Source organism: Triticum dicoccoides, chromosome 6A (assembly GCF_002162155.2).
Source record: "Triticum dicoccoides isolate Atlit2015 ecotype Zavitan chromosome 6A, WEW_v2.0, whole genome shotgun sequence".
Lineage (NCBI taxonomy): Eukaryota > Viridiplantae > Streptophyta > Magnoliopsida > Poales > Poaceae > Triticum > Triticum dicoccoides.
Window position 1 is genome coordinate 546,989,947 of NC_041390.1, and position 13,737 is coordinate 547,003,683.

Below are 13,737 nucleotides of genomic sequence, written 5' to 3' on the forward strand. Positions count from 1 at the left end.
CACGGGCATATACGATATACTTCACACAGTTACATTACCTGTGATACTGTTCGGAGATGGGGGCTGAAGGGGCAGGTGGCTCCATCCCGGTAGAGGTGGGCCTGGGTTCCCGACGGCCCCCGACTGTTACTTTGTGGCGGAGCGGCAGGGCAGGTTGAGACCACCTAGGAGACAGGTGGGCCTGGCCCTGGTCGGCGTTCGCGGATATTTAACACGCTTAACGAGATCTTGGTATTTGATCTGAGTTGGCTATGAGCCTATACGCACTAACCATCTACGCGAGAGTAGTTATGGGTATCCCGGCGTCGTGGTATCAGACGAAGCCTTCTTGACGTCAGCGACTGAGTGGCGCGCGCCGGGTTGGACTGCGTTAACGCAACTTCCTTTCTAATGGAAGTTGCTAGGTCTGCTCACCGGCCGCGTACGCAACGTGCAGGTGTGCTAAGGGCGATGGGCCCAGACCCTGTGCGCTTAGGTTTAGACCGGCGTGCTGACCTCTCTGTTGTGCCTAGGTGGGGCTGCGACGTGTTGATCTTCCGTGGCCGGGCATGACCCAGGAAAGTGTGTCCGGCCAAATGGGATCAAGCGTGTTGGGTAAGTTGGTGCACCCCTGCGGGGAAGTTAATCTATTCGAATAGCCGTGATCTTCGGTAACAGGACGACTTGGAGTTGTACCTTGACCTTATGACAATTAGAACCGGATACTTAATAAAACACACCCTTCCAAGTTCCACAGACAACCCGGTGATCGCTTTTCCACAGGGCGACGAGGGGAGGATCGCCGGGTAGGATTATGCTATGCGATGCTACTGGAGATGCTACTTGGAGATGCTACTTGGAGATGCTACTTGGAGGACTTCAATCTACTCTCTTCTACATGCTGCAAGACGGAGGCTGCCAGAAGCGTAGTCTTCGACAGGATTAGCTATCCCCCTCTTATTCTGGCATTCTGCAGTCCAGTCCATCGATATGGCCCTTTACACATATACCCATGCATATGTAGTGTAGCTCCTTGCTTGCGAGTACTTTGGATGAGTATTCACGGTTGCTTTTCTCCCTCTTTTCCCCTTTCCCTTCTACCTGGTTGTCGCAACCAGATGCTGGAGCCCTGGAGCCAGACGCCACCGCCGACAATGATTCCTACTACACTGGAGGTGCCTACTACTACGTGCAGCCCGCTGACGACGACCAGGAGTAGTTAGGAGGATCCCAGGCAGGAGGCCTGCGCCTCTTTCAATCTGTATCCCAGTTTGTGCTAGCCTTCTTAAGGCAAACTTGTTTAACTTATGTCTGTACTCAGATATTGTTGCTTCCACTGACTCGTCTATGATCGAGCACTTGTATTCGAGCCCTCGAGGCCCTGGCTTGTATTATGATGCTTGTATGACTTATTTTATTTGTAGAGTTGTGTTGTGATATCTTCCCGTGAGTCCCTGATCTTGATCGTACATGTTTGCGTGTATGATTAGTGTACGATTGAATCGGGGGCGTCACACTCTAGCAAACGAATTACACGATCTTGTGCTATGCTTAGGATTGGGTCTTGTCCATCACATCATTCTCCTAATGATGTGATCCCGTTATCAACGACATCCACTGTCCATGGTTAGAAAACCATAACCATTTATTGATCAACGAGCTAGTCGACTAAAGACTTACTAGGGACATGTTGTGGTCTATGTATTCACACATGTATTACGGTTTCCGATTAATACAATTATGGCATAAACAATAGACAATTATCATGAACAAGGAAATATAATAATAACTATTTTATTATTGCCTCTAGGGCATATTTCCAACATGGCCCACATGTAAGTATTGACTTGGCTTGCCAAATGGGCTAGTTTATTTCTCCAAACGCTTGTTGGGCTCCTGTTCTAACGGTACCAACTTTTTTCATGTGGCCATAACAATTAGAGCCCCAAGCATGGCAGCCACTATCCATGCCTTGGAGCACACGACAACATCAACGCCTTCATGTCTATGAGATTTCATCTTGGCCCACGGAGCAACTTCATCGGAGGAATCGACTCGGGAAGCCCTATATCACCATCACCCATTTCTTCTTCCTCGTCTCTGGCCTGTTGGGACGGCAATTGATCTATCGCTACAGTCACGTCCCCGCTCTTTGTTCTCCCCTTATTGACTTTTTAGTGTGGTGACGAAGCTCTTATAGCTGTTCCTGAGCAGCCCTTCTTCCTCGAGCCACGACCGCATGAGGGTCAGCTTCGATATCCTCCATTGACAATGGTGTCATTGTTTTTTTAGCCCCCCTAGCTCGGCAAGGCGTCCTGGCATGTTCGTGGTGAGCCCTTTTTTATTCCTGTTTCACCTCTTCCCATCTTCCTCTCTTGTCCTCTGTCACTCCCGAGCTGAACGCACACTTGACATATCTCCGCTTCGTGTCCACCCGTGAGCATGGGCTTACTACACCAGCAGCGCCGCTACTCCAGCATGCAGATGAACAACCCCATGCAGGCGAGGAAGAGGCAACCAACAACAATAGTATGCCCGCAAAACACCATTGCAATGGTTGGACTCGTTGAAACAACCGAAAAGAAAAACCGGATGCGCCGAAAGAAAACGGGTTGGCCAAATTAACCAACCCACATGGCATCCAAGTCAACACTTACATGTGGGCCGACTAGTCAGAATGCAATAAATAAATAAATTAAAAGGGTAAAAATTGCAACAGTTTGCATAAATTGAATAATAAAAAATCTGCTGAAACTTAGGGGTAACTCTAATATTTACCCCCGTTGATAAACCAACAATATTCTTCGTAGGCTAGACCGCACATACCAAAACCACTATATCTAACCAAGTTTTTGCTCTAAGGTTAAACCACTTGGCTGAAAATGACCCATGGGTAAATATGAATATGGCACGTGTATTATTTTGGTATATGGCTGTGTAGAAATGAGTGGTGTGCCTAGATTTTTGTTTCAAATTTTTTGAACTAGCGTACACTTTTGCTTGGTAAGTTTAGTGTTTTTTGCTGGCTGGGGAACAGTCCGTACGACATTGTTTCTTCTGTGTGCTTTCCTCTCTTGTCGTTGTCGTTTTGACTATACTCCCTCCGTTCCAAAATATAGCGCGCCCACGCTTTTCGAGGTTCAACTTTGACCATAAATTTAACCCACGAGACCGACTGCGGCGGGATCAAAAATTATATAATTAAAAACTTTTTTTGAATACGAATTCATTGGTATAATTTTTTCGCCCGCCGCAGTCGGTCTTGTTGATTAAATTAATGGTCAAAGTTGAAGCACGGAAACCGAGGACGCGCTATATTTTGGAACGGAGGGAGTATCATTTTTTAATCAGTGCCGCTTTTCGTGTGCTTTCTAAAGCCTGCCGTATCTGTAGTCTGATTATGTACTATTTCTCACTCATCCTAATAGAAATGACAGAGCTCCGATCCTGACACTTCTTTGAAGAAAAAAAACATGGGCATGTTACGTGGCTGTTGTTTATTCCTGGTGTGATTACAACTCTAGAAGTTATATATACGTGTGTATGTGTGTGTATAGGGGCATGGAGTATGTGAGCTCGAGCTCACATGCACCCTTTGCTACAGTAAAATCAATCTTTTTAGAAATCAAAAAAATCTGAAACTTTTTGGCAACAAACATTTATGTATCTTTCACATGCGTGCTAATTTTTGTGATGAAATGACATCTGTGGAGGTCTCGGCAAAATCATGCTCCAAACTTTCTTAGTGCTTAGATAATAGACAATCTTGGACACGTATGGTCTTCCTTAAATAAATTGGTATAAAATGTAGTTTCTAGACATAATTTCCCCCCAAGTCTGAATCTGATTTGTAGATTGCTGTAAACATTCATGGATCTCTTCCACTAAGTATCAATTTCTCTCATAATAGGAGTATTACTTGATACAACTGATTGTTCAATGCCTATTTGCACTTAATTGATTATACAGTTGCTTCATTTAGTTAGTGAAATAACTTCTACCAACATTTTTTTATTGAAATTGTAACCAGTTTATTTGTTTTACTTGTGCTGCACAATTTTCCCATTTTGCTATTATTTTAAATTGGTATGTAATTATCTGTCAAAATTGTATTCTACCACTTGATGAATCTTCTATCACTCGATGAATCTGTCTATCTTCGACTCTCTATTTAGTTAATTGATTATACAATTGCTTTATTTGGTTAGTGAAAACTTCTACATTTTTTTACTGAAATCACATATCGTACCATTGTGTTTGTTTTATTTGTGCTGCCTGTTTTCTCCATTTGGTTATTATTCACAAAATGGTATTTGTTTGTCTAAAATTTATTTTACCATTCGATGAATATGTCTATCTTTGATTCGCTTTTTCGAAGTGGTTTTTGTGTTTGAACTTCTGTTTGTGTTCATTGGACTAATCTATGTTGAATTATTCAGGGATTTTGTTGGGCACATTTTCTTGGGTGGATTGCCAATTGTTTGTTGATGTGTGATCCATGTTTCGCCGTTTAGGGTATCTACAATGCAGGTGCTAAGATAAGGCGCTAGGTTCCAATTGCTGGTCGTTTCGTAAAAATCCTGAACGTTCCCAGGATTCTAGCTGGCATGGATGCCAAGCCAGTCGTCGGGTGCCTGGCCTCCTTTTTTTTTTCACGTGATCCTTTCTAACGAGCGCATCAGATCCTCAACCGACTACGGTAGTGCTCCAGTAGGCAGACTTCTCCATCGGCGCTTCTTCCTTGATTAATTTTTTTATAATGTTCTAAGCACCCAAAAAGCGCCCCTCTCCCATTGTAAATGCCCTTAATGGGTGTAGAGATCAGTGGGTTTGCTTCTTACATTGCTACCTTTTGCATGATAACTAACGTGGTGCATGATATAACCACGTGTGCATGGATGCATGATATGACCACATGTTCCCATGCACGTAGTTGTCTCCCGCGCTAAAATCGTAAGGTGTAGTTGTGTTGAGACTCTCGACACCGCTTCTTCCGAAATTTCTGGAGTGTTTCTTTCTATATAAATATGATGATGATAAATGTATATTTTTCAAATTACTTCAATGCATGACTTTCGTTTCCGTGACTACAAACATATGTGCATAAAAGTATGTTTTTGTCTAAATTCTCACACAAAATAAAAATACCACGACACACGTAATGTATCGATGGGGCGCGGCGTGTCGCCGCGCGGGCATAGCTAGTTTCTACTACTGCCTCCAAGAAAAACGGACCATGGCAGTAGCATGTTCTCATATCATTATCCTCAACGCTTAACCGCCCAATCCGATCCGATCCCCTGATCACAGCGCCAAACAAGCACAGTAAACAACACGGGAAAACAGCTCACGGCCTCCCGACAAGCCCAATAGTTTTCCGTTTCCGCCTGTCCCGTTCACCGCCCAGCACGCGGGGCGGGCCCGGCCGTCCGATGGCCCACCGCGAGGGGATCGAGCCGCGCGTGAGCCGTCCGATTTATTCCGTTTCCGAACGTATCGACGGGAAGCAGATTCGGCTTCACCGAACGAGGACTACTAGTCCCACTCGCGTCTTCGCTTCCCAGGCGTGGTGGGAGAGGAGAGGAGAGGACGACTCGGCCGACCCGACCGACCCTCGCGCGCTCCGCCTTCCCCGCCTCGCCGTCGCCATCGCCGTCGCCGAGGTGAGCGCCGAGAACCTCGCCGGCAGCTTCGATTGAGCACCAGTTTCGCTTTTAGCGCCCTTTTTGTTTCTCCGGAACAAAGATTGCTTGCCCTTTTTGGGCGGACGGACGATTTGCCGCATGTGCCGGAAAGCTCTCGGCTTGGCGGGATCTCCTGGTCCCGGCGCGCGTGGCTTATTAGCTCGAGGCCAGGCGTGGCTGGGTGGGATCTTGCATTCCTGCCCGCGGCGGCGTTTCCGGGGGAGCTAACCCCGCCGTCTTGGGACGCGTGCCATTTCGACGGCGTTCCTTGGTTCTTGCGGCGGGCGCCGTCCCGAGCAGGCAGGAAGAACTGGGGTTTTCTGGCTCTTGGCCGTATTCGTTTACTGCGGTTTCAAGCCAGATTGGGGAGGTTGCTTCAGGAATTTGGCTGCTCCGCAATCCCCCCTCTTTAAACGGTTTAGCTAGATTGTTGAGGGATCTGGACGGTTCCTGGTGAGGGTCGAGGACTCGAGGTTGCCTGTTGATCTGTTTCCTTTTTCGGGCATAAGCCTGTTCAGTTGATGTTCTGAATTTTGCCGTTCCGGAGTGGTTCCTTGCTGGCTACTCGTAGTTTTTGTTGGCCGGCAGTGGGAATTTGGGAGTCTTGTTTGCTGCTGGGCTGTTCTGCTGCCTCCTGCAGGATAACTAACTGGATAGTGTTCATAGCTGACACGACAGCTTCAACATCAAGATCTCCTGGCTGATGTGAACATTGTATCCTTGTCCGTTATGTTTTCTGTATACTATTCCTTGGTTGTCTGATTGGATTAACATACAAGTAGAAGATAAAGACGATCTATGTAGGTTTTAAACATACACACAAATATTGCTCCATACTGCAGGAGTAGTAATTTCATGCACAAGAAAACATGCCCCAGCCTCAGTAACTTTCTCATTCTTTCAGTTACAGGTCTACTTGTACAGACTATTGAACCATATAAATTGAGAAAAAAATGAGTTGGTTGGCGTCGATGAACTCTTATGCTTTATGGAGACGAGACCAACAGAATGCTCTATTTCCCTCTGTCACTTTCACTTCACCCAGTCTTTACCACCATGTTCTCAATTGCTGTGCAAGGCACACTCAAGGATACTAGATCACCTCCTGCTGTATGGCCCTCCATAAGTTTCTTAGCTAGCTTCTGAGTATTATCTGCCATAGTTACCAGCGAGATTATACTGTATGAACTGTACTTTTTTGGGTGGGTGTGAGTGGTGGGTAATATATATGCTTGGCAATGGGTTTGTCATTGCAAATTGGGTGCAAACTAGCATAACTGCAACCTTTAAGCGTAGTCACTATCTGCTAGAATTTTTTTATCTTCATTATACTGTTCCTCAGATCATCTAAATACTGGCATTCTCTTTGTTCCAACTCAGTTTACAGTTCTTACAAGTGATTCATGTTGTATTATGATAGGGAATAGCAAGACAGAATTATGAGCTCAGAGAGCAGTGCAAGTAATGGCCATGCGAAAGAAGCAGCATTATATGAGCAGCAGCTGTCCAAGGTGATCCAATATCACCTGGGTTGAGTATTTTGCTTACATGTGACTCATATTCTTTACCCTATTGTGCGCGGAAACAGTTTTTTTTCCTTCTCATTTTTGTATTCCTCCTTGTTAGATTGGTGAAGTTAGAGCTGCTCTAGGACAACTATCTGGAAAATCTGCACTATACTGCTCAGATGGTTCAATTGCGAGGTACCTGATAGCAAGGAACTGGGACGTGAGGAAGGCTACCAAAATGCTTATGAAAACCTTGAAATGGCGTTCAGAGTATAAGCCGGATGAGATCCGTTGGGTGAGCCGTCCCCACCTTTTGACTTAAGCAAACCTATATTTCTCGAAATAAATAGCATGTCATGTATCCATGTGGTACAAGTGATTTGCCTTATACCATTTTGGATCTTTGTAGTATGCTTTGTGAAACAGCTGAATAGTTGATGCATTATTGTAGTAGGTCTGATGGCGTAGTATTTGATACACATTATTAATTTAAATTTCGTGATACAGGATGAGATATCGGGTGAAGCCATGACTGGTAAAATTTACCGAAGTGATTATTTCGACAAGAGTGGACGGAGTATTCTTGTCATGCGGCCTGGATGCCAGGTTTAATGATGCTCTTTTTTTCTTTTTGTATCAAAATGTGCATATGTGTGCACATTAGATTGTGTTATTTTGTCACTCTAATTTTGGTAGCTCATTTTCAGAATACCAAGAAGTCCAAAGGGCAGATCAGGTATTTGGTATACTGTATGGAGAATGCAATTCTAAATCTTCCAGCTGGACAGGATCAGATGGTTTGGCTGATTGATTTTGCTGGCTTCAGCTTGCCTAATGTGTCACTTCTAGTGACAAAGTTGACAGCAGATGTCTTACAAGGTCATTATCCTGAAAGATTGGGTGTGGCAATTCTTTATAATGCTCCCAAGTTTTTTGAGTCTTTTTGGAAGGTATGATTTGTAAAATCTTTAACCACCTTATTTTTATCTATTTAGGCTGCCGTTGCTGAACTGTGTTGGTTAGCCAAACGGAAAAATACACAGCGTTAATAGAAAAAGATCCGGTATTTTTATCTATTTAACCTTATTTTATAATCCGCAAAAAAAACACATGAAAGCAGAAAAATGTTGGTTAGCCAAACGGAAAAATAGGCAAAAGCTGGGTTATAATAATCTACCTCAATGTCACACGCAGCGTTACTTAATCAGAAACATAGGGATGATGTGTTCCATATCTAGTACCTAAGCATATGTTTGTTCTCCTCTTTGCTTGTAGACTTCCAATATAAGATGTCACGGTAGATGTGTACTTATAATTTTCTTGTTAAATTCGAAACACCTCGTATTTGTTTCTTCATGTTCTTTTTTTGGTCTTGTGGAGTTTCTGTCAAAAGGTAACAGTTATAGCATATTATCATATAAAATTAAATGAAGCATCCAGTGTTATCTATAACTATCGGTACCTGTTTCCAGAACTAAGTACTACATCTGAATGCAGATGGCAAGTCCCCTTCTTGAGCCAAAAACGAAAAATAAGGTCAAATTTGTGTACTCGGATAGACCTGAAACTGACAAGATAATGGAAGACCTTTTCAACCTGGATGAGTTAGAATGCGCATTTGGCGGTAGAAGCCCGGTCACTTTTAACATAAATGATTATGCTGCAAGGATGAGAGAAGATGATAAAAAGATGCCATTATTCTGGAGCCCCGAGAACTCGGCTCTTGCTGCAGAGCCATATCGCATGAAGAACCACGGGTCTCAACAATGTGACTCGGGTTTGAAGACTGAAGAGACTGCATCTGACATGATTGGGGAAACAGAAGCTGCATCTGAAAAGAGTGGAGAAACAGACACTGCATCGGAGAAGGAAGATGCCGAGGCTGCATCTGAGGAGAGGGAAGAGACCGAGACTTCATCAGGGAAGAGGGGAGAAAATACGACTGAATCTGTAAAGGAGGAAGAAACTGTGACCGTTTCTGAAAAGAAAGAAGAAACAGAGACTGGGTCTGAAAAGAAAGAAGAAACAGAGACCGAATCAAGCACTGTAAAATTGACAAGCTCGCGAGGGGAAGGTATTGCATCAGCAGGCAAAAGTGGCAGTTCATCTGATCCTTGAAGCTATCAGCATGACAAGTACATTCCAATGTTGATATGAGCTCCCACCACAGTGAATTCCCACGAACAGATGAACATTAAAAGTGATAACAACCCTTTTAACACACAAGGGGGAAGTGTTGCCTGGCTTATTTTGTAGTCGGCCCCCTTGTGACCTTGTTTGAAGAACCTTTTGGCAACAAATGAACCTATCAAACGGTAACAATGATAAAATACTTTGCTACCCTCAGTTTTTGTATGCCTATTGCTCTTTCAAAACTATTGGAGTGCATGCTATATCCTGCTCTCCTTTTTTGGTAAATCTGAATATCGCCTTTCCGCCATTTCTTAACTTAGCACATCAAAGTTGATGTTTACTTCGCATTGACCGGACTTCTGTCTTCTTATTCAACCCTTTCTACTGTTATTTACTCCTCAGGGAGTACTAGCTAGTGTTAAAGCTCAAGGAGTTGGCAACAACTTGTATATCTGCTAGAAGCCACCATTTACATTTCAGTCATCAAGAAAAAGTACTAGGCATGAAAGCTGAAGAACTTTCAGCCCCTCCTCTCACTAGAGACATTTCTGATCCTTGTGTAACCTATAGAAGTATAGACAAAAGAGGATCACTATAACAGGTCAAAAGTCGTAGAAGCTGTGTCTCTGCGGTATCGGCAACGGCGACTCGCAGTGGACCCTGGAGTCGAGGGTGGAGTAGCCCTTCCTGATCCTGCTCCCGTTGTCGGCGTCGGCCTCGACCACGAAGACGCTGCAGACGGGCCGGTGGTCGGAGAACCGGTGCTCCCCCCTGATGTACTGCAGCTGCTCTATCCCCTTGCCGTGCCACAGTATCCGGTCGCACCTGCATCGACATGACATGGAGATGGGGTTAACCTTACGTCAGAGTTTGGCAATGACCTGAAAATTTCATGGTTCAGATCCATCGACAGTTCTTTTTCTGCTGGTAACTACCATGAGGGTGTTCTCCTTTTCCTCTTGGACTTGGTGGTCTCGCCGGCGTAGGTGTCGGAGTTGAGCTTGTACTTGTACGTCGGCGCGAAGTAGATCTTGCCCTCCTTCCACCCCTTGAACACCCTCCCTGCTTGCCTCTCGATCATCAGCTGTCCATGGATAAATAGGTTTCTTGTCAGCCGGCAGAATCTGCTTGGTTTTTGGCTGCTGCCACTGTAGCATATCTGAAAAATCTGAAATGCAGTTCACCATTTTGGTACCTGATCGTTCTCCAGCAGGGTGTCCCAGTCGTTCTGCTCCAGCAGCACCCTGGTCTCGTCGTAGCTCAGCGCCACCCGGTAGTTCAGGTCCCCGAGCCATATGATCCGGCTGGATTTTTACAGATGAAATCAACATCAGCGAGCACAAACAGAGCCTATGATTTTGTTTCATTTTGCTGTGGGTGGGTGATGGGATTGGCTTACTCGTGGTCGATGATCTTCTCGGGGATGCGCTGGCCGGGGACCTTGCAGATGCGGGGGAACTGGGTGCTCTTGAGGATCTCGGCGACGTCGGAGTTGCGGCGGACCTCGTCGCCGTCCTTCTCGCCGGAGGCCAGGTGGCTGCACACGAAGCACACGCTGGTCTGGTGCAGCGTCATGCTCATGGCGATGCAGCCCTTGTTGCCGAGGCGGCCCATGATGCCGCGCCCCACCGAGTCCACCCGGAGGTGGCCGATGTTCTGCACCAGCTCCCGCCGCACCCACACCGACAGGAAGATGCCCACCATCTGCTTGCTGGCGATGAGGCAGTAGCTCATGCCGCCGCCGCCGATGCCGCCGGCCTCGGGTGCCGCGGGCGTCGTCATCGCCGACGAGGAGGAAGAGGAGCAGGAGGGGTCCGGGTCGTCGGCGGCGGACGGGGAGGCCTCGACGCGGTAGATGAAGTCCCGCATCTCCCTGGCGCGGCGGTGCATGGTGGAGGGGTCGGCCATGCAGGTGCAGGTCTTGACGAGCGCGCTGTTGACGCGGTAGCTCTTGCTGAGCGCCTTGAGGGTCGGCTTGGAGAAGAAGAGCGTGCCGCTGCTGGAGGACCTGGGGATGGACGGGCGGGCCCGGGAGGAGGAGGAGGAGGCGACGGACTCCGTCGGCGACAGCTCGTCGCCGGAGGACGGCTGGTCCTGCTGCGCCTGCTGCTGCTGGGGCTTGTTGAGCGCCTGGTAGATGAGCGCCAGCCACTTGGCCGCCGGCTCGTTGTCCTCCACCACCAGCACGTTGCCCGCGTTCAGCGGCACGATCTCCTGGAACCTGCATGCGCATATAGATCATAATTCATATGAAAAAATGTGCAGCATCGATCATAATTTCATTGAAAAATTGCAGGGAGATCCTGTACGTACGTACCCTAGGACGTATATGTCGGGTAGCCCTTCTATCTGGAGAAAATCCTCTAGGTTGAGGCTGCTGTTAGGGGGCCTCCCGCCCACGTTCCACGTGCCCACGAACACCCTGCAACACAATGCCATCATCTCGACAAGATCAGCCGCTTCTTTCAGACCAAAAGTTCAGACGAAAAAAAATATCATGTTTCTCTTATTTTTTACCTGTACTCCCGCGTGTCGACGTTTCTGTTGGGCGAGTCGAGGCAGCTCAGGGTCAGGCTCTCGATCCGCTTCGCGCAATGCCGATCTGTGACATGACACCAAAGGAAAAAAGAAACGCAATGTGATCCATGGATCACCACGAGCATACGCACATTTCTCCCGAAGGCGACGAGAGCTCACCTGAGACGCTCTTGCGGACGGCGGGGGACGCGTCCACGAACTCCGCCGCCGCCGCGGCGTCCGCCCTCTCCCTCTCGCCGTATTTCTCTTCCAAATCTGCCATGGCAAGGAGACCGCGCAACCGTCAGAAACAGAGGAGGCCGACCGGCGATCCTCCGGCGCTGAAAAAAGACGACGGCGACGCACCGAAGAGGAAGTCCCGGTCTCGGCGGGAGGGCGGGCGCTTGTCGGAGCTGCCGGCGCCGCTGCGGCCCTTCTTGCGGAAGATGTTGGACATGAAGGACTTCTTCTTCTTGCCATTCTTGGCGAGCTCGTCGGCGGAGGCGGGCTTGGGGATGTCGCGGGGGACGGCATTGCTGCTGAGGCTGTGGTGGTGGTGGTGGGTTGACATTCAGCCGCTGGCGGTCGCGGTCGCGGTAAAAAGGAGGGGACGGCGTGATGCATGGACCCTCGTCCGGGACGGGCGCCTCGCCTGTCTCTCTTCTGTCGTAAAACGGCAGCTCTTGTTTTTCTCCCCCTCCCCACGGAGCCCGGCAGGGCAGGCAACAAGGCGAGAGCGAAATGTGGAGTGGTGGGCGCAGGAGGCAAAGTGGGGGCGAAAATGGGTGGCGGGGAGGGAATCGTGTAGCCCGGGGCTTCAAAAATGAATGAACGGGCGCCTGGTGTTTTTTTTTCTTTTTTTGTTGCGAAAATGATCCGAATATATTATTAAAGTTAAGATAGCTGGCTGTCAACACACACCCTTCTCCCCCCGTCCCTCCGTCCGTCTCTAAGGCGACTCAGGGGAACCCTAACTTCCCCCGCCGCCGGCCCCCTCCAACCTCCCTTCCCCCTCACCGCCGCCGAGGGCCACTGTCGGGCAAAGCCCGGGCAGTGCTGGCTGCGACTGGGCCTCTCCCTGGCGTGTCCCTTTCTCTCCCTCGGCGGCGGCTTGGCGGCGTGGTGCGGCGGAGCTCCGACACTAGCTCGGTCCTCTGGCGAGGGTGGAGGGCAGGGCACCGTCCAGTGGTGCTACCTCCGCGGCGGCTGCGGCCTGGGCCCTTGACCCCGATCCCGATCTGGATCTGGTGGTGCTTGTGTCTGGACCATGGCTGCTTGTGAGGCGTGGTGTTCGTCGGGTCTTAGAGCCCGGAAGACAAACTCGAAGAAGTAGCGCCGCCATCCGCCCGAGCACCGCACCTCCGAGGATAGAAAGCCCCAACCTAAACTACTAACCGGAGCGGAGACACCGGGATTCTCCTCCCTACCACCGGCTGCCGAAAACGGCAAGCAGAGGGAAGGCGAATCCACGGGCTCGCCGTCTGAAGTTTGGATAGAAGAATTTGTCCTAGCCACCTAGGGTTAGGGAAGGAAAACGAGAAGAAGTCGATTTGCTCTGGGAGGGAGCCTACGATGCTAGCTATGGATGTGCACCCCCTTTGGTTTCTTCTGGGCCTCTTGCTGTTTTTTGTATGTGATTTTTTGGAGAGGCTACATCAGTCGACTAAATTCCTCAGTTAGGGTCAGTCGATTTGTGGACCGTTGGATGAAGATCCTGTGGCGCTTGGACCTTCTTCTTCCTCCCCTCCTAGACCGCCCAATGTGCCGCCGGCCTAACCGCCGACCACTGCCTCTCGCGACCGCCTCACCACCCCGCCTTCCTCGGAACCGCCCCCACCGCCGGTCTATCCGCCGCCCCCGGCCATCCCTCTAGCCCCGTCCGCGATTGGAATTTTTCTCCGACGAAGTGCGCCACC

General features: G+C 48.5%; 2 protein-coding genes across 2 annotated transcripts; one reads left to right on the forward strand and one right to left on the reverse strand.

The window, feature by feature from the left end:
• Positions 1–5,500: 5,500 nt before the first annotated feature.
• Positions 5,501–9,611, forward strand: LOC119317825 (phosphatidylinositol transfer protein 3-like). Its single transcript, XM_037592319.1, has 6 exons — positions 5,501–5,642; positions 7,084–7,174; positions 7,290–7,466; positions 7,679–7,777; positions 7,879–8,121; positions 8,669–9,611. The coding sequence occupies exons 2-6, from the start codon at positions 7,103–7,105 to the stop codon at positions 9,287–9,289; spliced, it is 1,212 nt and encodes a 403-aa protein (XP_037448216.1). The 5' UTR covers positions 5,501–5,642; positions 7,084–7,102; the 3' UTR covers positions 9,290–9,611.
• A 126-nt stretch (positions 9,612–9,737) lies between these two features.
• On the reverse strand, positions 9,738–12,527 carry LOC119317824 (type I inositol polyphosphate 5-phosphatase 5-like). The gene is made up of 8 exons (XM_037592318.1): positions 12,188–12,527; positions 12,002–12,097; positions 11,822–11,906; positions 11,622–11,726; positions 10,704–11,525; positions 10,500–10,608; positions 10,240–10,388; positions 9,738–10,129 (listed from the first exon to the last, which is right to left on the reverse strand). Exons 1-8 carry the CDS (start codon positions 12,390–12,392, stop codon positions 9,907–9,909), a joined length of 1,794 nt encoding a protein of 597 aa, XP_037448215.1. The 5' UTR covers positions 12,393–12,527; the 3' UTR covers positions 9,738–9,906.
• Positions 12,528–13,737: the final 1,210 nt, after the last annotated feature.

Bases quoted from the DNA above. Each gene is read 5' to 3' on its own strand.
- LOC119317825 (XM_037592319.1), top strand. From the start codon at position 7,103: ATGAGCTCAGAGAGCAGTGCAAGTAATGGCCATGCGAAAGAAGCAGCA. The intron at 7,467-7,678 runs GTGAGCCGTCCC...TTCGTGATACAG, and splicing joins AGCCGGATGAGATCCGTTGG to GATGAGATATCGGGTGAAGC. The intron at 8,122-8,668 runs GTATGATTTGTA...ATCTGAATGCAG, and splicing joins TTTTTGAGTCTTTTTGGAAG to ATGGCAAGTCCCCTTCTTGA.
- LOC119317824 (XM_037592318.1), bottom strand. From the start codon at position 12,392: ATGTCAACCCACCACCACCACCACAGCCTCAGCAGCAATGCCGTCCCC. The intron at 12,098-12,187 runs GTGCGTCGCCGT...TTGCCATGGCAG, and splicing joins AGACCGGGACTTCCTCTTCG to ATTTGGAAGAGAAATACGGC. The intron at 11,526-11,621 runs GTACGTACGTAC...ATGCGCATGCAG, and splicing joins CCCGACATATACGTCCTAGG to GTTCCAGGAGATCGTGCCGC.